General features: G+C 46.5%; 1 protein-coding gene across 8 annotated transcripts in view; it reads right to left on the reverse strand.

Annotated features, from left to right (window-relative positions):
* Positions 1-26,617, reverse strand: part of stau2 (staufen double-stranded RNA binding protein 2) — a 545,941-nt gene that overhangs the window by 162,189 nt on the left and 357,135 nt on the right. For all 8 annotated transcript variants that reach the window (XM_068032038.1, XM_068032036.1, XM_068032040.1 and 5 more), the window contains 2 exons: positions 11,392-11,523; positions 11,182-11,239 (listed from right to left, as the gene is read on the reverse strand). In XM_068032038.1, coding sequence (XP_067888139.1) covers positions 11,182-11,239; positions 11,392-11,523 — 190 coding nt within the window. The remainder of the gene's footprint in view (positions 1-11,181; positions 11,240-11,391; positions 11,524-26,617) is intronic.

Consider the following 26,617-nt stretch of genomic DNA (forward strand, 5'->3'; position numbering starts at 1 on the left):
AATCCAACGATGGTGCCGAATCCTCTGGCTTCGACCTGATTTCCGCATCAGTTCGATACTGCATATATTGGCTGGCCCACCTGAACAGGGCTTTGGTCACCACCTTGATGCAGTGATGTGCGGCTGATTGGGAGATGCCACACATGTCTCCGGTGGGCCCCTGGAATGAACTGGTGGGATAGAAATTTAGGGCCACGGTGACCTTGATGGCCCCAATGCAACCAGAGCTCACCTCCTCCACCAGATGTACAAAGATTGGTCAAGGCCTCTCGGGAGAGGTGCAGTCTTTGACAGAGACACTGCCTCTCCGACATCTACAGGTAGCTCATCCTTTGTCTGTATACCCTGGCCACAGGGTACGTTGGTCTCCGTGCTGGCGCCTGCTTGCAGTGCCCTCTGCAGCCTTCTGACAGTTCCCCATCATCAGGCTGCCCCTGCAGATGGCCATGAGGTAGCTGCTGTCCTGATCCGTGTGCCTGCACCTGCCTCCCTCTCAGGTTCTGCTCCACACTGGAGGACCCTCCTCCTGAAAGAATGATGTCCATGGCACTTGGGCACTGTTGGTCTGAAGGGCCAGCCTGCCAGTAGCTGCTGCAATGCTGGCCACCCAAACCCCTCTCAAGCCCTTCTCAATAGATCCACCTGAGACAGGGGCATAATGGTACTGTTACTGGACTAGTAATCCAGAGCCCAGGCCAATGCTCTGGGGACATGGGTTCGAATCCCACCACGGCAGCTGGTGAATCGAATTCAATTAATAAATCTGGAATTAAAAGCTAATCTAATGTTGACCATGAAACCATTGTCGATTGTTGTAAAAAATCCATCTGGTTCACTAATGTCCTTTAGGGAAGGAAATCTGCCATCCTTACTTGGTCTGGCCTACATGTGACTCCAGACCCACAGCAATGTGGTTGATTCTTAAATGCCCTCTGAAATTGCTTAGCAAGCCAGTCAGGTCAAGGGCAATTGGGGATGGGCAATGTAGACATTCGGCTGTGTTTTCTTCGGGTTCTCTCTTTGGCCTCCTTATCTCGAGAGACAATGGGTAAGCGCCTGGAGGTGGTCAGTGGTGTGTGGAACAGCGCCTGGGGTGGCTATAAAGGCCAATTCTAGAGTGACAGGCTCTTCCACAGGTGCTGCAGAAACATTTGTTTGTCGGGGCTGTTACACAGTTGGCTCTCCCCTTGCGCTTCTGTCTTTTTTCCTGCCAACTGCTAAGTCTCTTCGACTCGCCACACCTTAGCCCCGCCTTTATGGCTGTCCGCCAGCTCTGGCGAACGCTGGCAGCCTGCCCCCATGACTTGTGATCAATGTCACAGGACTTCATGTCGTATTTGCAGACGTCTTTAAAGCGGAGACATGGACGGCCGTGGGTCTGACACCAATGGCGAGCTCGCTGTACAATGTGTCTTTGGGGATCCTGCCATCTTCCATGCTGCTCACATGGCCAAGCCATCTCAAGCGCCGCTGAGATTTGAGTTGAGGTGACGGGTTGAGGTGACGGGATTGGAAGTTGGCATGTCGGCAATTTAGCGCTACCGGCTGGTGTGCTGGTTCTACAAGCAAGTTCCCGCTTCTGACATATTTTCATGGAGGCTGCTTCGGGGAGGGGTGGGGGGCAGTGACAGCTACCCGCCCACCAGAGGCAGCTGGCCAATTAAAGTGCTTACTGAGGGCACTTTTTGGGTAGATTTTCGTTCCAGGGTCCTGATCCCGCTGTCAGAATGAAATGCAGGTCAGAAATCAGGAAATGCAGATGGCAGGACCTCAATGAAGAGGCTGCCTCCGGGAGCCCCGTCCAATTAAGGACTGCAGGTGGGCTCCACAGCCGGGAGAGCCAACAGAAGTGCTCGAGGCACTGGGTGGCTGGCAGCCCAATTAAAAAGGAACAGAGTATAAAAGTAGGGAAGTGTTGCTGCAACTGTACAAGGCATTAGTAAGACTGCACCTGGAGTATTGCATACAGTTTTGGTCCCCTTACTTGAGGAGGGATGTAGTTGCATTGGAAGCAGTTCAGAGGAGGTTCACTAGATTGATTCCAGAGATGAGGGGTTTGTCTTATGAAGAGGGATTGAGCAGTTTAGGCCTTTACTCTCTAGAGTTTAGAAGAATGAGAGGAGATCTAATTGAGGTATATAAGATGATTAAGGGGATTGACAAAGTAGACATAGAGAGGATGTTTCTTCTGGTGGGGCAATCTAGAACAAGAGGTCATAGTTTTAGGATTAGGGGTAGCAGATTTAAAACAGAGATGAGGAGAAATTACTTCTCACAAAGGGTCGTGAGTCTGTGGAATTCACTACCCCAGAGTGCGGTGGATGCCGGGACATTGAGTAAATTTAAGGAGGAGATAGACAGATTTTTAATTAGTCATGCGTTGAAGGGTTATGGAGAACGGACAGGAAAGTGGAGTTGAGGCTGAGATGAGATCAGCCATGATTGTATTGAATGGCGGAGCAGGCTCGAGGGGCTGAATTGCCTACTCCTGCTCCAGTTCTTATGTTCTTATGAGAGGTGGGTGCCGCCAATGTAGGTAGGAGAATGAGAGGGAAAACCCCTCCACTTGATAGCCAGTGGCCGCATCTGTGGCTCTCTGGCCATCATGGCTGCGGAGCAGGGAGGGGTGGAAATTAAATGAGGCATCGCTGGCACTCAGGTCTTCGACCCCAATGGGTGTCCTGCCTGCCATCTGGAAAATTCCAGTCAGCGTTTGATCAATGCCTATAATAGGCACTTTAATTGGCTTCATCGGCTTCCCGCCTCTGGATGGTAAGCAGCCGTCTCTGCTCCTCACCTCCGGAAGCAGCCTCCATGACAATATATCGGAGACAGGAACATGCCAGTAGACTGGCATGCTGGCCGGTAGCATGAAATTGCCGGCATGCCTGCTTCCGGTCCCGCCTACTCAGCCTAATGAAAATTCAGCCAATCAGATGCTGTCTGAAATTTTCCAGGCCGCAGGCAGGCCCCTTGTAGTGGCCAAAGCCCAGACGATGGATGGAGGCAGCCTCCCAGTGGTACACCAGGGGTCCAGCAATGCATCATGTAATTTTCATGTGCCCCCTACCATAGCCACGATTGTCAGAGGGTCACAGCTGCAGCCGCAGGCCATCCTGAGGAGGGGCTCCCTTCCACAATGAAGGCCTGGCAGCTGTGGCCACATTTTATTTCAAAACTTTCAAAAGTCTTAAGAGCACGACTCCATCTTGAGCTGCCCTCTAGTTCTCCTACCTATATCAGCAGTGCCCACCTCTCCTGGTGGGGCTGCCGGCCGCCCAGAGCCTCGAGCGCTCCAATTGGCTCTCCCAGTTGTGAAGATTGCCCACTGTCCTTAATTGGATGGGGCGTCAGCAGATGACCTCTTAATTGGCTGCTTCCTCCAAAATTTTCCTCGGGGTCCTGCCGTCAGCATTTCAAATATAAAAGTAGGGAGATTATGCATCAGTTATATCGGGCATTGGTAAGACCACATCTAGAGTACTGTGTACAGTATTGGTCTCCTTATTTAAGAAAGGATGTAAATGCATTGGAAGTAGTTCAGAGAGGGTTTACTAGAGTAATACCTAGGTTGTCTTATGAGGAAAGGTTGGACAGGCTGGGCTTGTATCCGTTGGAGTTTATAAGAGTAACAGGCGACTTGGTTGAAACACATAAGATCCTGACGGGCCTTGACAGGGTGGATGTGGAAAGAATGTTTCCTCTTGTGGGAGAATCTAGAACTAGGGGTCATTGTTTAAAAATAAGGGGTCGCTCACTTAAGACAGAGATGAGGAGAAATTTTTTCTCTCAGAGGGTCATGTGTCTTTGGAACTCTCTTCCTCAAAAGGTGGTGGAAGCAGAGTCTTTGAATATTTTTAAGGCAGAGGTAGACAGATTCCTGATAAGCAAGGGGGTGAAAAGTTATCGGAGGTAGACAGGAATGTGGAGTTGTGGTTACAATCAGATCAGCCATGATCTTGTTGAATGGCGGAGCAGGCTCAAGGGGCTGATAGCCTACTCTTGCTCCTAATTCATATGTTCATATTCCGTGTTCCCGACTGCACTTCATCTTGAAGATGGGATTGAGACACGTGAATGAAAATCCAGCCCACTGAGTGTGGACAGAATTGTGCTCAGTTTTTATACATCCCATAAATGCTCAATGCCAAGACCTCAGAAAAACACCAGGGTGGGTGGCAGTGATGACTATTGAATTATTCCAGAGAAGGAGGAGAAGTGGGAAGTACACTTGTGTGAGAAATATATAAATGGATTCAAACAGTGATGTTCTTTGTTACCCAGGTGAGTTGTGAATATTAAGTTCCGCTGGTATTCAAGTTTTTCCCTCGGCAACTATGAGATAATCTTAGAGTGAATGGCATGGGTAACCTTCCCACAAGTCAAGTAAGTACATACTAAACAATTGATACCTAGCAACAATTACAAAGTAGCAATCTTATCAATCAAGCTAACATCACAGACCACACAGCAAGGTTAAATTTCTGCCTTGAAGTCACTCCAAGGCATTTTTTCAAAAGGATAACATACAAAGTTAGTTTTATGATTTTGAGGCACTTCTCTCACTTCTCTTCCATGAACGTAGCGACTCGTGCTGAGGTACCGTTCTACAGGAGACAGCAGCCTTCTATATTTTCCACAGGAGGCCATTCTTCATGTGTAATTTACAATGAATGTTAGTCGGTTATTTGCGCTATATGGGTGCAATGACCAGGTGAGAAAGGGGTCTTTCTCAGCTTTCACCTGGTCTTACTGTAACAGGGTTTAATTTTAAACACACTGTGTTTTGAGCTCTCCCTTGGTGAATCCTTTTTCACTACTTTCCAATTATAAGGCAAAGAAATGAGCATAAACAGGCTTTCTTAGGTTTAAAGAATAAAAGTGAAATTTATTAAAACTTGATCTTAAACTCTAATTCAGTTAATGCCTACAGATACACGCTGCTCCCCACGCTCGCATGCATACGAGATACGCACATGCAAGTAGAGACAGAAAAGAGCAGAAGAAAAATAGTGGAGAGGTTTGAGGCAATCTCTGAAGAGAGTTTTTTGTTACTGTGCTTCGGGCTCGCTGCAGTCCTTGCTTGTAGGAAGATCTTGCTTTTCGCTGGGGCCCAGTATTCTTCTTAAACCTTGTTCACTGTAGGAGACTATTCTCTCTTGGGGTTCATGTGTGAAGATCAATGGATCTTCAGTTCCGTGAGAAAGATGACAGCAGGCAGGAGATGATCTTTTCAGTCCAGGAGCAAACAGCTTTCTGTCTTCAAACACTGTTTCTCCAATTTAAAACTCCCCTCGTTGGCCAGCGTGACCGACGGGTTTGACCAGGTCTCTTCTGTGTACTGGGGCAGGTACTGGTTCCTTTGTTCCAACACTGTCTACTGGTATGAAAAAATGTCTTTCCAGCCAGGCTTTGCAACCCCTTGTAATAGGCCTTCTTTTCTTCCCAGTAACAATTCTAAAATTTAATGTCCATGTGGCGAAATATATGTGCCTCATTCATGGCAGGTGGGTGCCTGCATGACAATGTATCTTTTGATCTTATGCTCATACAACGACCACACATGCCTCCTTTCCATCTGAGAGAGAGCACTTACAAATGAGAACTCTGCCTGATTTTTTAGCTTTCCCTACCTGAGTGGCGCTGATGCCAATGAAAATTTCCTGACAATTATTCTCAGCACAGACCAAGGATCAATCCTTTTCTGCATGCCTCACGATATGTGCTGCACTTATCCACTTATTTTTTTATAGCTTCAGTGAACATCATTTATGGTTATTGATAATTTTACAGGATTAAAGAGTGTCATTATTGGCAATGAATAAAAATAATTCGCATTTAATTTCCCTATGAATATATATATAAAATATAAATTAATATCTTGAACATTCATTTCAGTTTCATAATATTTTCAGTTAAACAGTGAGCATTTATATCATCAGAAAAAATGGGCCTTATTTTCCTTCCGGGTTTAAGAACTCAGTGTCGGGACCATTTCCGGGTCCTGATGCTGCCCCAGGGGGAGGTGGTCCAGGTCCAATTTAAGCATACTTTGGCAGCCATTACTGTGGCTGCTGTTTGACTAAGGGAATTGAAGCAGCAGTGATGGAAGAGGAAAGGCAGAGGGCTGGAACATGGGGCAGAGCTGCCCCTCGCTTTGCAGATGCTGACCTGAAGGTCCTCCTTGAAGCAGTGTGGGAGAAAAGGGGGGTCCTCTTTCCGGAGGGTGGCAGGTAAATGGAATGGGGTTGCTGAGAACGTTAGCAAATGAAGTGTGGGCAGGAGGAATTAGGTCCTGTGCTAGTAGAGGTTCAATTACGTTATTTGCTTGGGCAAGCTGAGTGCAACACAAGTCCCTCATGACAAGCCTCTGGGTAGTCAGCCTCTGGCAGACATACCAGCTGAGGAGCCTGAGGGTGCAGGCTACTCCTGAACATGGGAGGAATGTGTGCTCTGGATACCTACTGGCCCCTCAGCAAGGTTCAGAGTCATAGCAGTGTGAGGGACTTGCCAGAACTGATACATGCAGCTTCCAATGTCAGTGAGCCACTGGCAATGGTCACAGAGGCCAGCAGTGCCTTATCTCTCTCACTTTTGTCCTTTCAAGAGAAAAGAATTCATAAAGCCCGTGAAAGGGTGCTGACAGGAGGAGGAGTGCCCCTTTTGCATATTGTAACTGTCATGGACGAGGCAGCCATGGAGATTGCCAGGGTGACCCTCCAGCAGCAAATCGGGGAAGGCGAGGTGGGCATTCTTGGTGGAGAGAGTGAAAATATATTGCAGCACTGCAGAGACTTCTGCTCTCTAATATATTCTGAAGAAGGGTCACTGACCTGAAACATTAACTCTGCTTCTCTCTCCACAGATGCTGCCAGACCAGCTGAGTATTTCCAGCATTTCTTGTTTTTATTTCAGATTTCCAGCATCCGCAGTATTTTGCTTTTACTTCTGCTCTCTAAGGCTGGTTCTCTTGGTCTCTTCTTGTGTCTTCCACAGGTTCTGATGCAGAGGGGGAAGGACAGAGTCCTGTGACAGTACCAGGGCAAGCACTGGAAGCAGAGTCATCAGAGCAAACACCACCACATCTTACAAGCGCAGCCTCCATCAATGCAGATACACTCACATTGGTGGATCCTCGCGTGTGATCACATAGAGTGGCATTGCGTGATAAGCATGTCATGAGTGAGCAGGAAGAGGTGAGAGGAGGTGAGAAAGGCAAAGCCAGCTATAGGCAGTCCCCTTGGAGGATGGAGGATGGAGGACAGACACAGCTGGGCACAGATGAGGGCCTCAGGAGTCACAAGAAAGGAAGCTCTACTTAGATCAGTAGCAACAGGTGTGTACCCACATATCAGAGTTCCTTGAGACAGTGTAGGGTCATGCACTGAGAATGGAAGAGTCCAATCATCTCATCTGCGTGACAATGGCTCAGGGCTTTGAATGCATGAGCTCCTCCATTGAGAGAGTCGGCAACCTCAAGGAGAGCCATATATGGCAGCACAGGAGTGGATGCAGAAGCTACGCTGAGATGCACAGAATGCATACCACATTCTGTAGCATTGACTGGTCAATGGCACTGATGGCACAGAGATGCATGGAGTGGATGCCAGTTGCACCCCAGCTGGTGTTCTGCATCAGATATCCAGTGCACCATCCGAGTGCTGAGGCAGTCAACGAGTAGGATGAGGGTACCACCCCTCATGGGGCACCATCATCATCGTTGACCTCCTTCGCATCTCTGATTGAGGGACCATCTATGCAGCAGGGCCTAATGACGGAGGCTTCCTCTGCATTGACGCTGTTCAGCAGCCTCTGGAGGTGCCCCACTGGCACCTCCACTGTGAGGACAACCATCATGTGCGCAGATGGCTTCAGTTGTAGCACCTTTGGGCCTCCGCCTCGGGTCTTGTAAAGAGGTGAGTTGCCATCTCTTCAAGGGATATCCCTTGTCACCTAGAATCCATTCACAGAGTTTTTGGGGGGTTGGTGAGCTATGGTACCCTGGATTGCAGGAGGATGAAGGAGTCATGGCAGCTGACAGGAAAGCGAGTGCACACATGTAGGAAGCTCTTGTTGTGGTCACAGACCAGTAGAACATTGAGAGAATGGAAGCCCTTCCTGTTGATGAATCTCACGGTCACTTGGTGCCTTGATGGAACATGAATGCAATCGATGATGCCCTGCATGTGGGGAATCCAGTGATGGAGACGAAACCCACTGCTCTATGTGCCTGGGATACCCAATCTGTCTGGAATTGAATGTACTGCCCAGCTCTCACAAATAAGGCATCAATAACATGCGAGATGCAATGGTGTGCAACCATTTGCGAGACGCCACTAAGGCCCACTTCTGATCCTTTGAAGGAGTTAGAGACAAAGAAGTTCAATGCCACAGTGACTTTGATGACTACTGGCAGGGCAGGGCATGGCAAGCAGCGCTGCGAGGTCTTCGGTGATGAGGGCACAAATCTCAGTGACCATCTGACGAAATAGGAGCAGTCTCCTGTGGCACTGGTTCTCTGACATGTCCAATTAGCTTTGTCCTTGGTGATATATCCCTTCCTATGGTCTCTATTGCCTTCCTATCCCTCGTCTTTCTCAGCTGCCCTCCTCAAGCCCGTGGCTTTGCCTCACCTATTAAAGATGTTGCTTCTCATTGCCACTGGATTTCAAATCTGAGAGTCGTGCTCCCATTACCAGCTATTGCCTTCCTTGCGCTCAGCTGGACTCCCTATCATGTCTGGAAGCCGTACCCCCTTCACTTTTGCCCCACTGATGCCAGGAAGGTGACAACCCCCTACACCGCCCGAGAGCGTGGAGACCACTCTCCTCGCAACCTGCACACATCCAATGGCACCTGTGTGCCAATGGCTGAGTGTCCCTCTCAGCTGTACGCCCTTTTATGGGCCCACCTAAGTCGATGGTGCAGCCATGACTGGCCCCCTATTGTGCTGCCGCCTCCGTGTACTTGGTCTGCCCCTGACCAAGCAAGCAACCAGTGTGCTCCAACCAAACTCCCAAACTGGCCTGCAATGAGATCTCAATGAGCTCCTTAACTAGTTTAACTGCGAACCCTGTCCAATGCGTTGGACATTACTGAGCCCAACAGACTGAGATGGGAAAATTATAAAAACATATAAATGAATTAATAGCATAGATAGAAATTAATGCATTTGATTTAGTAGCAATTATGGAGATGTGGTTACAGAGTAACCAACGTTGGAAATTAAATATTCCAGGATATTTGACTTTTAAAAGATATCGGTAAAATGGAAAAGTTAAAGAGGGAGGGGGTGTGAGGAACCCATGTTCTACTCCAGAAAGGCAGCTGGTGAAGGATAGAACTGGAGCCAAACGTTATACACTTTTATATTTATGTACAGAATTACATAGTTCAAGCATAAATCTCCTAACCCAACAACCAGTTTTAATCTGTGTCTATTTATATAAGTTCAAGTGAATCTGCAATCAATGTTTACCATCTGTATACAATTAATATACAATTAACAACCCTGATCATAAAGGATGGGATAAAGGCTGTAGAGAGAAAGAATCTTACCTCAGAAAATCAAAATGTAGAATAAGTCTGGGTGGAGCTAAGAAACAAACAGGGCCAGAAAACACAGCGGGCCTACAAATTATTCCCACCAAACAGTAGTTATAGTGTCGGACAGTGTATAAATCAGGAAATTATGGGTTCAGGTAACAAGGGCAATACAATAATCATCAGAACTTTAATTTTCATATAGATTGGGAAAATCAAGTTTGTAATAATAGTGTGGTGGATATATTCATGGAATGTAAGCAAGACAGTTTTCTAGATCAGTATGTTAAGGAACCAACAAGGGAACAGTCTATTTTAAATATAATATTGTGCAATGAGAAAGGGTTATTAATAATTTTGTAGTAAAGGAGCATCTGGGGAGTAGTGATCATATGATAGAATTTTATATGGAGTTTGAGAATGATTTAGTTGAGTCAAAAACTAGAGTCTTAAATCTGAACAAATTTTGTAGGTATGAAGAGTGAGTTTGCTTAAGTAGATTGAGAAAATAGATTAAAAGATATGATGGTAGATAAGCAATGCAAACATTTAAAGAATTAATTCATCATTTACAATAAATATATATTCCCTTAAAGAATAAAAACCCTATGGGAAAAGTAGTCCAGCCCAGGCCCCCACCTGCCAAGAATGAGACATTAATTTCGCCACATGAGCACTGATTTTTAAATCGTTACTGGAGTAAAGAAATAATTTGTTTTAAAAAAAAAACACCAGTCCCTTGACTGGAAAGATATTTGCATAGTAACGGACAGTATTTGGAAAGGACAAAGGGGCTACTCCCTGTTCCAATTTAATCCACAATGGACTTTTGATTACCAGACGTTGAAGGTGGAGAGGCTTGTATTCCCGGTTAACTGCTATGATGGCCGAAGACACAAACATACGTGATCAGACCAGTTTAGTCACATGACTAACTGGCTGCTGGAGTTTTTTTGAATTTGAACTTGTCACAGAGAACTTGAACTCAGAAAACTGTTTGCTCCTGGACTGGAAAAGATCTCTCGCGGTTGGCTTGCCGACGCCTCTCTCCTGTCTGCTTATCTCTTTCTCACCAGCTTTGGAATCCATTGAAGACACAGGAACCCCAAGAGAGAAAAGTCTCCTACAGTGAACAAGGTTTAAGAAGAATACTGGGCCCCAACAAAAAGCAAGAATTACCAACAAGCAAGAGCTACCTACAAAAGGACAACAGTGAGCTCAAAGTACAGTAACAAGAAACTCTTGCCTCAAACCTCTCTATTTTTTCTTCTGCTCTTTTCTGTTTCTATTTGCATGTGCATATCACCCGGACCTCTCTCTTTGGATTTCAAAATTTCCCTTTACCCAAACATGGCTGATCTTCTGTCTCAATTCCACCTTCCCACACTATCCCCATATCCCTTAATTCCCTAAGTATCAAAAATCTGTCGGTCTCTGTCTTGCATATCATCAGTGACTGAGCATCCACAGCTCTCTCGGGTACAGAACCTACCCCTTTGAGTGACGAACCTCTTATTATCAAAATAAATGAAAAGACATGAGCCATGAAAATAAATGATAATGAAGATTCACATGGAATTAAACAATAAATAAAACAGGCATTTCACCTTATGTATTTCAAAGGTGTAAACTACTCACTACTACTTGGCTGATCTGCAAAAGTCACCTTCCGTCCATCCCAGCCCTTTTCAACTGGCTGTAATGTTGAAACAAAAATATAAATACAAAGTACCAGTTTTATGATTAAAAAATGGATCATTTAAATGTGTAATAACATATTTCATAATCAATTTGTTTTATTTCCTTATTCCTTAACTGTAAAAAAGTGAAATGAAAATTCAAGTTTACCCTTTCCTGTGGATTTTGAGTAGGGATTGATGCTTTGTAACCAAGTTGTAGCAACATGGCTTCTGCAGCGTTCCGCTTTGCGACTTTCTTGTTCGGACCTGTTCCTGTCGCAATCTCAGTGCCAACTTTGACCTAAAGAACAAAACAGCAATTACATATATAATTGTTTGAAAACTTCAAACCCAGAATTGAATGATCTATTTAGTTGCCATTATATGCAATCACAAAGCCAAGAATAACATATTCCATCAGACATTACAAATCAATGCCCATTGAGACATCTAAATGTTTTCTTTTCTATATATCTAATAAGGTAAACAGATACATTTTCATATCAATAAGTGAGCAGAAAGAATAATCCATTTAGAGCTTTCATCAAAGCCCACTGAAATCCCTTTGTGAATAAAGTGCGGTTGTAGGTGGCTTTATTAGCTGTTCACAAAGAACCCTAGCTGTGATGAGAAGAAAAGTACATACAGATGAACAAAAGTTACTTTAAACTGAAATACTTCATTCAAAAAGACTAAAAGCTTCAGTTTATTTTCCTTTTAAACCCTTACTGCGATGCCACACTCTTTAAAGGTAATAACTCTATTGGACAAAAAATATCCTGTTGAACATTTGACTGCTGGCATCATTGAGGGAGCTTTATTCTACATTTAACTGTACTGTACAAAAAAATCTTATCAGCAAGACTGCCTAATTTGTAGGACTGTTTTGTTATTTGATACAATGCACCATCCACACACTGCAGCTGACCCAGGCTAATCAATGTTCTGGGGATGCAACATGGTGGATGCCACTCCCAGTGATTGATATTAGTAATACATTAAAGTGAGGGAATTCCAACCTACGTAATAGTACTAGTCAGGTGTGGTATGAAAGCTCTGCATGCATTTTGGCTTGTATCACAATAACAGAAAAAAAGATTAACTTTCTCTATTTTTTGTAAGGCCTGATGGGAATGCTGATTGGGACATGGTAACCTTAATTTCCAATACTTCTAGCCAATGCTACTGGTGTGTTGGGTAGTCAAGGAGCAGAAAATGGGCAGGCATTCCGTTCCACTCATTTTGCATGGAATCTAAGTTTCTGGGAACGGGGGACAGGCATCAGCAGTGTTGGAAGTGCCCTGGGGATGGAGGTGTCCTGCAAAATGTTCAAATATTCAAGCATGCAGGACATCATTTCTCCAAGACACCCATCTGAAATGAACGTGGAGTGTTCTTAGAAAAACACCTACAGCAACAGCTGATTCAGAGAACAGAAGTATGTAAATTGAATCTGCAATTTTTCAGTTATTTCTTGACTGTTTTTGAAGGGTTTAGTTGCTGACATTTAGGTTCCCATCAGCCTTTGTGTATTTTTTATTATCCGTTCATGGGATGTGGGCGTCACTGGCAAGGCCAGCATTTGTTGCCCATTCCTAATTGCCCTTGAGAAGGTGGTGGTGAGCTGCCTTCTTGAACCACTGCAGTCCATCTTGTACGGGTACACTCACAATGCTGTTAGGGAGTGAGTTCCAGGATTTTGATACAGGGACAGTGAAGGAACGGTGATATATTTCCAAGTCAGGATGGTGTGACTTGGAGGGGAACTCAGTGAAGGTGTTTTTCTATTTTAATTCGTTCCAGAGATGTGGGCATCGGTGGCTAGGACAGCATTTATTGCCCATCCCTAATTGCCCTTGAGATGGTGGTGATGAGCAGTCTTCTTGAACTGCTGCAGTCCTTGGAGTGTAGGTAAACCAATACTGCTGTCTTCTTGAACCACTGCAATCCATCTTGTACAGGTACACTCACAGTGCTGTTAGGAAGGTAGTTCCAGGATTTTGACCCAGCGACAGTGAAGGAACGGCGATATAGATTAGATTTAGATTAGAGATACAGCACTGAAACAGGCCCTTCGGCCCACCGAGTCTGTGCCGAACATCAACCACCCATTTATACTAATCCTACATTAATTCCACATTCCCACCAAACATCCCCACCTGTCCCTATATTTCCCTACCACCCACCTATACTAGTGACAATTTATAATGGCCAATTTACCTATCAACCTGCAAGTCTTTTGGCTTGTGAGAGGAAACCGGAGCACCCGGAGAAAACCCACGCAGACACAGGGAGAACTTGCAAACTCCACACAGGCAGTACCCGGAATCGAACCCGGGTCCCTGGAGCTGTGAGGCTGCGGTGCTAACCACTGCGCCACTGTGCCGCCCTAATAGTTCCTAGTCAGGATGGTGTCGAGGGGAATTTTCAGGTGGTGGTGCTCCCATGTGTCTGCTGTCCTTGTTCTACCAGGTGGAAGAGGTGGAGGATTTGGAAGGTGCTGCTGAAGGAGGCTTGTTGAGTTGCTGCAGTGCATCTTGTAGATGGTACACACTGCTGCCACTGTGTGGAGGAAGCGAAGGTTGAAGCTGGTGGATGGGGTGCCAATCAAGCGGGCTGCTTTGTCCTGGATGGTGTCGAGCTTCTTGAGTGTTATTGGAGCCACACTCATCCAGGCAAGTGCAGAGTATTCCATCACACTTCTGACTTGTGCCTTGTAGATGGTGGACAGGCTTCGGGGAGTCAGGAAGTGGGTTACTCGCTGCAGAATTCCCAGCCTCTGACCTGCTCTTTCTTGTAGCCACAATATTTATGTGGCTGCTCCAGTTCAGTTTCTGATCAATGATAACCCCCAGAATGTTGATAGTGGGGGATTCAGCGATGGTAATGCCATTGAATATCAAGGGGAGATGGTTAGATTCTCTCCTATTGGAGATCGTCATTGCCTGGCACCTGTGTGGCAGGAGTGTAACTAACTTGCCCCTTATCAGCCCAAGCCTGGATGTTGTCCAGGTCGTGCTGTGGATGGACACGGACTGCTTCAATATCTTACGTGTGAATAGTGCTGAACATTGTGCAATCATCAGCAAACATCCCCATGTCTCACCTTATGATGGAGGGAAGGTGGACGAAGCAGCTGAAGATGGATGTGCCCAGAACATTTCCCTGAGGAACTCCTGCAGCAATGTCCTGGAGCTGAGATGATTGGCCTCCAACAACCACAACCATCTTCCTTTGTGCTAGGTATGACTCCAACCAGTGGAGAGTTTTCCCCCGGATTCCCATTGACTTCAGTTTGGCTAGGGCTCCTTGATGCCACACCCGGTCAAATGCTGCTTTGATATCCAGGGCAATCATTCTCACTCTTGTGTTCAGCTCTTTTGTCCATGTTTGGACCAAGGCTGCTCTTACTTTCTGGGAGAGGAGCGGAGGGGACCTGTGGGGAGAACGCCGAGAGTGGAACTCTTCCAGCGCGCTGGAGTTTTGAAAAAAAAAGCCAATGATGTCAGAGGAGAGCTGCCTGCTGATTGGCTGGTGAGTCACTGCTGCTGGTGCATTTAAATATCTTAAAAAAAATAAGGGGAAAGTTTTTTTTGTTGGAAAAAAACCTCTGGTGATAAGGTGAGTACTATTAAAGTGTTTTTTTTAAGGACTTTAGATTGGAGTGGGTAGAACAAGGCCCCTAGTGTAATTAATATTTTTAAAATAACTTCTTTGGCCTCCTTATCTCGAGAGACAATGGATACGCGCCTGGAGGTGGTCAGTGGTTTGTGAAGCAGCGCCTGGAGTGGCTATAAAGGCCAATTCTAGAGTGACAGGCTCTTCCACAGGTGCTGCAGAGAAATTTGTTTGTTGGGGCTGTTGCACAGTTGGCTCTCCCCTTGCGCCTCTGTCTTTTTTCCTGCCAACTACTAAGTCTCTTCGACTCGCCACATTTTAGCCCCGTCTTTATGGCTGCCCGCCAGCTCTGGCGAACGCTGGCAACTGACATAAGGGAGTAACTAATTAACCTAAGGCTAAGTCATGGCAGGAGAGCTCAGCCCCGTGATATGCTCCTCCTGCGCTATGTGGGAAATCAGGGATGCTTCCAGTGTCCCTGACGACCATGTGTGCAGGAAGTGTATCATTCTGCAGCTACTGGCTACCCGCATTACAGAGCTGGAGCTGCGGGTGGATTCACTGTGGAGCATCAGCGATGCTGAGGACATCATGGATAGCACGTTTAGTGAGGTGGTCACACCGCAGGTAATGGCTGCACAGGCAGAAAAGGGATGGGTGACCACCAGACGGAGTAGTAGGCACAGGCAGGTAGTGCAGGAGTCCCCTGTGGCCATTCCCCTCTCAAACAGATATACCACTTTGGGTACTGTTGGGGGGGGATGACCTCCCAGGGGAAAGCAGCAACAGCCAGGATTGTGGCACCACGGAGGGCTCTGCTGCACAGCAGGGGAGGAAAAGGGGTGGAAGAGCTATAGTGATAGGGAATTCTATCGTAAGGGGTGTAGACAGGCGTTTCTGTGGCCACAAACGAGACTCCAGGATGGTATGTTGCCTCCCTGCTGCTAGGGTTAAGGATGTCTTGGAGCGGCTGCAGGACATTCTGAAAGGGGAGGGTGAGCAGCCAGAGGTCATGGTCCATATTGGTACTAACAACACAGGCAGGAAGAGAGATGAGTTCCTGCAAAGTGAATATAGGGAGTTAGGCAGAAGGTTAAAAAGCAGGACCTCTAGGGTTGTAATCTCAGGATTACTCCCTGTGCCACATGCTAGTGAGGGTAGGAATAGGAGGATAAGGCAAAGGAATGCGTGGCTGAACAGCTGGTGTAGGTGGGAGGGCTTCAGCTACTTGGATCATTGGGATCACTTCTGGTGCAGAGGTGACTTGTACAAGAAGGACGGGTTGCATCTGAACTGGAAGGGGACCAATATCCTTGTGGGGAGGTTTGCTAGTACTACTCGGGAGGGTTTAAACTAGTCTTGCAGGGGGGTGGGACCCAAAGTAGTAGTCTCTCCAATGAGATAGTTGAGGCAAATGTAGCAAGTCCAGTAGGCAGGCCAGGCAGGGGCAGGATAGGGAGCGTGGAAGGTCTGGTAGGCTAAACTGCAATTACTTTAATGCAAGAAGCCTTACAGGTAAGGCAGACGAACTCAGAGCATGGATCGGTACATGGGATTGTGATATTATAGGTATTACGGAAACGTGGTTGAGGGATGGGCAGGACTGGCAGCTCAATGTTCCAGGGTACCGATGCTTCCGGCGTGACAGAGGTGAAGGTAAGAGAGGAGGGGGAGTTGCACTATTGATTAGGGAGGACATCATGGCAGTACTTAGAGAGGATATCCTGGGGGGGGAGCATTCAGCGAGGCCATATGGGTAGAACTTAGAAATAAGAAAGGGGTAATCACTTTGATGGGATTATACTATAGGCCCCCCAATAGTCAGAGGGAATTGGAGGAGCATATATGTAGGGAAATCACAGATAGGTGTAGAAATTATTGGGTTGTAATAGTAGGTGATTTTAACTTCCCTAATATTGACTGGGACTGCCTTAGTGCTAAGGGATCAGGTGGGGAAGAATTTGTTAAGTGTGTCCAGGATAGTTTTCTGAAGCAGTATGTGGATGGCCCTACTAGAGAAGGGGCTACACCCGACCCCCTCTTAGGAAATGAGGCTGGGCAGGTGGTTGATGTGTCAGTGGCGGAGCACTTTGGGACCAGTGACCATAACTCTATTAGCTTCAAGATGGTTATGGAAAAGGACAGGACTGGTCCTCAGGTTGAAGTCCTAAATTGGGGGAAGGCTAATTTCGATGGCATCAGACAGGAACTCTCAAAAGTTGAATGGGAGAGGCTGTTTACAGGTAAAGGGCTGTCTGGCAAGTGGGAGGCTTTTAAAAGTGAGATAGGAAGAGTTCTGGGCCAGCATGTTCCTGTTAGATGGAAGGGCAAGGCGGGCAAGTTTAGGGAACCTTGGTTGACGAGGGATATTGAGGGTCTGGTCAGGACAAAGAAGGAGGCATATGTCAGGTATAGGCAGCTGGGATCAAGCGAGTCCCTCAAGGAGTATAGGGGATGTTGGACTACACTTAAGAAGGAAATTAGGAGGATGATAAGGGGCCATGAGATTTCCCTGGCAGATAAGATAAAGGAGAATCCTAAAAGATTCTATAAGTATATTAACAGTAAAAGGGTAGCTAGGGAGAGAGTAGGTCCCCTTAAGGATCATTGTGGTCATCTATGTGTGGAGCCACGGGAAATGGGAGAGATCTTAAATGAATATTTCTTGTCAGTATTTACCGTGGAGAAGGTCATGGAAGCTAGTGAGTTCAAGGGAGGGAACACCGATATCCTGGAACATATCAACATTACAAAGGAGGAGGTGTTGGAGGTTTTGAAGCGCATTAAGGTGGATAAATCCCCAGGGCCTGACCAGGTGTATCCTAGGATGCTATGGGAAGCAAGGCAGGAGATTGCTGGGGCCCTGGCAGAGATTTTTGTATCATCATTAGCCACGGGTGAGGTACCAGAAGACTGGAGGATAGCTAATGTTGTGCCTTTATTTAAGATGGGCAGCAGGGATAAGCCAGGGAACTACAGGCCGGTGAGCCTTACATCAGTGGTGGGAAAGTTATTGGAAGGGATTCTGAGATTTATATGCATTTGGAAAGGCATGTTCTGATTAGGGATAGTCAGCATGGCTTTGTGCGTGGGAAATCATGTCTCACGAACTTGATTTGAGTTTTTCGAGGAGGTGACCAAGAGGATTGACAAGGGCAGGGCGATGGACGTCGTCTATATGGACTTTAGCAAGGCCTTTGACAAGGTCCCGCATGGTAGGCTGGTCCAGAAGGTTCGAACACATGGGATCCAGGGTGAGCTAGCCAACTGGATACAAAATTGCCTTGGTGATAGGAGGCAGAGGGTGGTAGTGGAGGGTTGTTTTTCAGATTGGAGGCCGGTGACAAGTGGTGTGCTGCAGGGATCAGTGCTGGGCCCCCTGTTGTTTGTCATATATATTAATGACTTGGATGTGAATGTAGGGGGCATGATTAGTAAGTTTGCAGATGACATCAAAATTGGTGATATAGTGGACAGTGAAGAAGGTTGTCTATGGTTACAACAGGATATAGATAAACTGGGAAAGTGGGCAAGGGATTGGCAAATGGAATTTAACGCAGACAAGTGTGAAGTGATGCATTTTGGGAAGTTAAACCAGGGCAGGACATATACAGTAAATGGCAGGGCCCTGGGGAGTGTTGTTGAGCAGAGAGACCTTGGGGTGCAAGTACATAGTTCCCTGAAAGTGGCAACACAGGTAGACAGGGTGGTGAAGAAGGCATATGGCATGCTTGCCTTCATTGGCCGAGGCATTGAGTACAAGAGTTGGGACGTCATGTTACAGTTGTCCATAACGTCATGGTTAGGCCGCATTTGGAGTACTGTGTGCAGTTCTGGTCGCTGCACTACAGGAAAGATGTGATTAAGCTAGAGAAGGTGCAGAAAAGATTCACAAGGATGTTGCCTAGTTTGGACGGCTTGAGTTATAAAGAGAGATTGGATAGGCTGGGTCTGTTTTCCCTGGAGCGAAGGAGGCTGAGAGGGGACATGATAGAGGTATATAAAATTATGAGAGGCATAGATAGGTTAGATAGCCAGAGTCTGTTTCCCATGGTAGGGGTGACTAAAACTAGAGGACATAGATTTAAGGTGAGAGGGAGGAGGTTTGAAGGGGATCAAAGGGGTAAATTTTTCACACAAAGAATAGTGGGTATCTGGAATGAGCTGCCTGAGGAGGTGGTGGAGGCAGGAACAGTAGCAACATTTAAGAGGCATCTGGACAGGTACTTAAATGAGCAAGGCATAGAAGGATATGGAATTAATGCAGGCAGGTGGGATTAGTATAGATAGGCATTATGGTCGGCATGGACGCGGTGGGCCGAAGGGCCTGTTTCTATGCTGCACGACTTTATGACTCTATGTAATGAGGTTAGGAGCCGGGTGGGCCTGGCAGACCCAAAATGAGCACGGTGAGCAGATTATTGCTGTTAAGTGTTGCTTGATAACACTGTCGCCGACACCTTCCGTCACTTTGCTGATGATCGAGAATAGACTGATGGGGCAGTAATTGGCCGGTTTGGATTTGTCTTGCTTTTTGTGGATAGGGCATACCTGGGAAATTTTCCACATTGTCGGGTAGATGCCAGTGTTGTAGCTATATTGGTACAACTTGGCTAGGGGTGCAGTTAGTTCTTAAGCACAAGTCATCAGTACTAGAGCTGGAATGTTGTTAGGAGCCACAGCCTTTGCTGTATCCAGTGCTTTCAGCTGTTTCTTGATATCACATGGAGCGAATTAGATTGGCTGAAGACTGGTATCTGTGACTGTGGGGACCCAAGGAGGAGGCCGAGATGAATCATCCACGGCACTTCTGGCTGAAGATGGCTGCGAATGCTTCAGCCTTTTCTTTTGCACTGATGAGCTGGGCTCCCCCATCATTGAGGATAGGGATATTTAATTTTTTTTGTTTTCTTTGCCCTAGTGCCACTGCTGGCAACAATGGGTTTTCCAATGGGAAGCCCCTAAGTGAAGTGATTGGTAGGAGCACTAATGGGATAGATGGCAAGCAGGTCAGGCTGCATAAAAACAACACTGTAATCATCCGCCAGTTACCTGTTACACATGACCAGACAGAAGTGATCAGACCTCACTTTGGTTGACAATTAGGGCTGAATTTTTGGGTCACACCAGGGGTGGGAATGGAGGCGGGCAAGGGTCGAAAAGAGTTTCCCGACACAACATTCTCACCAGGGTGGGGGGAGGGCAGTCCCGTGTTCCAGCATGATCCACGATGAAGGTCAATTAAGATGGTTAAAGAGCTCATTAAGAGTTTGTTAATGGGGGATGTTGTGATTTTTGCAGGTGCGCAAGGTTCTGCATGCGCTGTCTGGGGGAAACCTGATGAATAGAGGTGGGTACACACTGGGGAGCCAGTAATGGCTGCTCCAGGGAATTAGATGGGCCTGATAAAAGGGTGACTGTATAGAGTGAGACTCTGTCATTGGGAAACAGGTGCCATCGGCACAGCGCAGGTGGTGGAGAGAGTGGAAAGTAAGTGTTCAGGCAGTGCAGATGGTCGTCACCTTCTTGGCATTGCAGGGCACAAGAGCAGAGGGCAAGGCTGACAAGCACAAATGGTGGGGGGGGGTGGTGGGGGGGGTGTACCTCAGCACAAGGAAGGCAGCAGCTGCCAATGAGGGCATGACTCTCAGATTTTGGGCCCAGTGGCCATGAGGAGCAACTCCCTCTGCAGAAAGGGAAGAGCCCTGGACAGCGGGAGAACAGGGGAGAGAGACAAGGGGCAGGAAGGACATGGCGGTCATACCCTCAGCATGGGATCTATCAGCGAAGACAGAGCTACTTGAAGACAACCAGTGCCACAGGAGACTGAGACTATCCAGACAGATGGTAACAGAGAACTATGCCCTCATTGTGGAAGGCTTCACTCCTCACAGCACTGGTTGCCATGCCCTGCCAGTAGTCGTCAAAGTCAGTGGCCTTGACCTCCTTTGTTTCTGGCTCCTTCCAAGGATCAGCTGCGGACCTTGATGGCATTTCACAAACTGCAGCACACCACTGCATTTCGCAGATCACTGATGTCCTATTTGTCAGAGTTGGACAGTGCATTCAACTCATGATAGATGGGGCCTCAAAGGCCCAGAGGACAGTGGGTTTTGCTGCCATTGCTGGATTTCCCCAGATGCAGGGCATCATCGATTGCACCCATGTGACCAACATGGTACTGAGTGACCACCCACTCAGATTCATCAACAGGAAGTGTTTCCACTCCCTCAATGTTCAGCTGGTCTGCGACCACAAGAATAGCTTCCTCCATGTTTGCACTTAGTTTCCTGGCAGCTGCCACGACTCCTTTGTCCTCCGACAGTCGAGGCTTCCACAGCTCTTCACTCCATCCCCCAAAGTCTGTGGATGCAGTCTAAGGGACAAAGGATATCCCTTGAAGAGATGGCTAATCACCCCCCTACAAGAGACCCAGACAGAGACAAAGAGGCAATACAATCAAAGCCACCTGCTCATCAGAACCACCATTAAGCAGGCCATTGGGCTTCTTAAGATGTGGTTCCGGTGTCTGGACCAGTCAGGTGGCATGCTTCTGCAAGGGTCTCATTCATTGTGGTGTTCTGCAGCGCTCTCCACAACATGGTCCTCAAGGAAGGTGAGGCCCTGGAAAGACACAGCTCATCAAGGAAGAGGAGGAGGAGAACGTGATAGAGGAGGAGGAAGAGATGGAGGGGAGGATGCAGAATACTGAGATGGGTTGCACAGGGAGGTGGCCAGGCCTGTGCGGGGCTTGAAGGTCTCATGAAGATGCCATGCATGTCAGGGATCTTCTGATTCAGGAACGTTTGAACTGAACTCCTCTGACCCAGGATGAACAGTATGGCAAAGAATTCACTCTGAGGTGCTTCTGCTAACATGTCCATTGAGGATGCAGCCTGGAACATGTAAACTATCACCGCCAATGAAGGATGCACATCTACCCAGAGGTTTTGTCATCACCGTTGAGGAATCTTTGATCTCCTTCATACCTCTTGGCCTGTCCCGCCATCAATAAAAGGAGTCTCAAGTGTCACTATTTACATAGTGCTCAGTAAGGAAAACAGCGCACAGTTACAAGAAGAAGCTACCCTAATGACCCACTCAGTGCTCTGCATTCAGCCACTTCTGTGCAGTGCTCCTCTTGTAACCTCAGATGAAGTGGAGGCAGCCTGTTTGTTTGTATTGGCTTCTGGTCGAGATGCACGTGGCGGTCATTCTCATCACGGAGGTGCCCGTGGGGTAACTCCAGAGACTACTGGACCTGAATCATTGCAGGGGCAGCCTCCGTCACTGCGTCGTGCTGCACAGATGCTCCCACTGTCAGAGGGGTCAAGGAGGCCGAAGATGATGATGGTGCCCCATGAGAGGTGGTACCCACATCTTCCTCGGTGACATCCTCAGTCCTTGGCTCGCACTCCGGATGGCTGGAGAGGAGCATCAGCTGGGGCACAACGAGTACCTCCTCCAAATATCTCTGTACCACCAGCGCCACTGACCAGTCCAGGCTATATAGTATGATATACATCCTGTACGCGTCAGTGCGCAGTTCCTGCATTCACTCCAAGTGCTGCTGTATATGACTCCCCATGAGGTTGGGCACTCTCTCAATAGAGAAACTCATGCACTCAAAGCCCTGAGCCATTGTGGTACACATGAGCTGGATGGACTGCCTATGACCCCAAACTGCCTCAGGGAACTCCAACATGTGGGAGCACATGTGCTGCTGCTGGTCTAGGTCTAGGTCCAGCCTCCTTTCCAGTGACTCCTGAGGCCCTGAATTTGTGTCCAGCTGAGCAGGGCTGTGTCTGTCCTCCCTCCTCCCTGTTCTCGCACCCACACTTTTTGGGATTTTTCTCTCCCTGCTGCTCTCACATGCGTTCAAGTCATCAGAAGAAGGAATTTTCCTCCACACAAGATCAGGGAGCAGGTTGTTCAACCCTGCCCGTCTAAGAGCGAAGTCCAAAGTACAGAAAGTCCTCATCAGGGAACTCCTCTTTGCTGACGATGCTGCTTTAACATCTCACACTGAAGAGTGTCTTCAGAGTCTCATCGACAAGTTTGCGGCTGCCTGCAACGAATTTGGCCTAACCATCAGCCTCAAGAAAATGAACATCATGGGACAGGACGTCAGAAATGCTCCATCCATCAATATTGGCGACCACGCTCTGGAAGTAGTTCAAGAGTTCACCTACCTAGGCTCAACTATCACCAGTAACCTGTCTCCAGATGCAGAAATCAACAAGCGCATGGGAAAGGCTTCCACTGCTATGTCCAGACTGGCCAAGAGAGTGTGGGAAAATGGCGCACTGACACGTAACACAAAAGTCCGAGTGTATCAAGCCTGTGTCCTCAGTACCTTGCTCTATGGCAGTGAGGCCTGGACAACGTATGTCAGCCAAGAGCGACGTCTCAATTCATTCCATCTTCGCTGCCTCCGGAGAATACTTGGCATCAGGTGGCAGGACCGTATCTCCAACATAGAAGTCCTCAAGGCGGCCAACATCCCCAGCTTATACACACTACTGAGTCAGCGGCGCTTGAGATGGCTTGGTCATGTGAGCCGCATGGAAGATGGCAGGATCCCCAAAGACACATTGTACAGCGAGCTCGCCACTGGTATCAGACCCACCGGCCGTCCATGTCTCCGCTTTAAAGATGTCTGCAAACGCGACATGAAGTCCTGTGACATTGATCACAAGTCATGGGAGTCAGTTGCCAGCAATCGCCAGAGTTGGCGGGCAGCCATAAAGGCGGGGCTAAAGTGTGGCGAGTCGAAGAGACTTAGCAGTTGGCAGGAAAAAAGACAGAAGCGCAAAGGGAGAGCCAACTGTGTAACAGCCCCGACAAACAAATGTTTCTGCAGCACCTGTGGAAGAGCCTGTCACTCTAGAATTGGCCTTTATAGTCACTCCAGGCGCTGTTCCACACACCACTGACCACCTCCAGGTGCTTACCCATTGTCTCTCGAGATAAGGAGGCCAAAGATACAGCCAATTTTCTTCTCACCAATTTTCTCTGTCTCTTGAACTCCTTGCTAGGGTCCAGTTCCAAAGATACTGATTGCCTGAGTGCTATCTAATTCATATGGATAAGAGAAGCATTTCCAGCATCGGTTGCTGAATAGGGATCAGAAATAGCCAATCTTTATTGCCCTAACAGAGGCACTGAGGCTAATTGTACCAATCATCAATGCCATGGTTGAAATGAGCTAACTTAAAATGGATCTGCATACTCTGTGTAGCTCAGTTACTCGCTGGATAAACATGCTGAGCTGTCGGAAAAGCACTAACAAAAATGCTTACAAATGTCTTTGTATGTGCATTACAATATGATACATGAACTACTACTCTCAACTAACTCCATAACCTGAAGCTCCCTCCATGGCTCAGCAAGCATATCCCAAATATGAAGATGGGAATGTAGATAAATGGCCCTTATCCAAGTTTTTAAAGATAGGACTACTTCTGACTGGCAACTGAAGAAACCAAATTGCAACATCCAATTGTTCAGAAAGGATCAACGTAATTGAAGGCAGCTACCATATATAACATTCTTGAACTACTATCAGACTAAAAGGAAGGTCTTAGAGAAATTGTCACTTGCTGACAACTAAGGATTGGATGAGATTCTTAGTATGAGTGTAGAACAAAGCCCAAGAAGATGTAGTTGAATGCTTTTTAACCTTACTTTAAAAAGTGTTCTACTTACCAGGTGATTATACAGAATACAGTCAATTATTTTCCCATAGCGCCAGATATGAATAGCATATAATCAAATCAAATCTGGAATTCCCTCCCTAAACTGTTCCGTCTATCTACCTCTCTTTTCTCCTTTCAGATGCTCCTTAAAACTTATCTCTTTGACCCCAAACTTTCAGTCCTATACCCTAATATCTCCTTATCTGGCTTGGTGTCAAATTTTGCTTTATAATACTCCTGTGAGCGCCTCGGGACATTTTATTACATTCAAAGCGCTATATAAATACAAGTTGTTTTTTGGTTGGATTTAAAACCAGGTGCCAGATGTATGAGAACAATGGACAACATAGTGCACCACACAGTCCCCAAGTGCTGAACTTAAACCTATTAAAAATAAACATCTCGGAGATATGACATATGATACATTTATAAGCCTATTGATAGAATTAATTTCAAGTCAACTTTCCAGCTCAATCTGATTTCTTGATAAAGGTGCAACCTTTCAGTTACTTCACAGGATACCATTTACTACTAGTCTGGTAATCATTTTAATTTTACATGTTACACAAATGCTTTTTCAAGTTTTCATAGAGAAAGATTTTTAAGTGTATTCTAAACTTCTTTTTGACTGTAAAATGCACAAACCAGCATCTGATTAGCAGGTGATGACAAGCTATCACTTCAAAAATGATGCTGCAGTACAGTAGACTAATCCTTTGAAACCTGGTGCTTGTTTTTGTTAAGCTATATATTTTTTTAAAGTATAAGACATTTCATATAAAAACAGTCAACTTAGAAATCCATGAGTGTATTTGGCAATGAATGATTTGTCTTTTAAAGCTTAGATATTAATGCAACCTAACAGTTGTTTAGTGCCTCATAATCCTGGGGTTCCTAAATTTATAACTTTATAAAGAACATTAGGGTAGTGCAACTGAATACGTGCTATAAAGAATGAACTACAGATTGCATTTCTCAATAAATTAGCAATATGCATGCCTTTGCTACCTTCAGACTCAACTATTCCAGTGTTCTCCTGGTCTGCCTCCCATCTTCCACCTTCGGTAAACCTGAGATCATCGAAAACTTTGATGCCCTTATCCTATCCTACTCCATCCCTGTTCCTCTCTACCAGTCCCATTCTCCCATCATTCCTGTGCTCACTGACCTACATTGACTCCTGGTCCAGTAATGCCTTAAATTTAAAATTCTCATCCTTATGTTCAAATTCCTCTATGGCCTCACTCCTCCCTACCTCTGTCACTTCCTGCAGGCCTAGCCCTACAATCCTCCAAGAACTCTGTGTTCCTCCAATTTCCTTTGCACCACCATTGACGGCCATTTCTTCAGCTCTCTAGCATCGGAATTCCCTCCCTAAACCTCTCTGCTATTATTGTTGTTTATTTCAAGATGCTCCTTAAAACCTACCTCTTTGGCCAAGCTTTTGTTCAACTGCCTTACTATCTCGTGGCTCAGTGTCGAATTTTATCTGATAACACTCCTGTGAAATGCCTTGGGACGCTTTTCTATATTAAAGGGGCTATATAAATGTAAGCTGCTGTTGTTAGTTTTGTCAACATTTAATAGTCTTGTATTAACAACTTTACACACATTAATGGTATGAAGCACAGAGATGGAAAGTCACTGCCAAAAGTTTACAGTTAAGATCTATAAAATGATCTGATGTGATACAATTTCCAACAGTATACCAAGAACATTTCTTGCCTATTTTATGCATTATCAGGCAAAGCTTTACAAACAAGCAGTGTTTCAAGGAATGTCCATCTGATGTACTGCCTATGGTCTCTCCCACTGGATCTTCCATTTATGACCTGCTTAGTTAGGCATGGTGAGCTCCAACATGTCCAGGAAGCTGTCCCGCGATCTTGCCAGCATAAAGGATGGGATTCAAACTGTTGCAGCAATTTAAAGGGTTGTAGCAGCAAAGTGTTTTTTCTCAATTTCTCTCCCCCCACCCCCCCCCCTCCCCCACCATACTGCAACCTGTAAAGACTAGGCATTGGAAGTAAAAATGAAAAGAAACTGCCTAATTTGATCGAGTCCCCAACTAAGGAAAGT

This window comes from Heterodontus francisci, chromosome 5 (genome assembly GCF_036365525.1).
Source record: "Heterodontus francisci isolate sHetFra1 chromosome 5, sHetFra1.hap1, whole genome shotgun sequence".
Taxonomy (NCBI): domain Eukaryota; kingdom Metazoa; phylum Chordata; class Chondrichthyes; order Heterodontiformes; family Heterodontidae; genus Heterodontus; species Heterodontus francisci.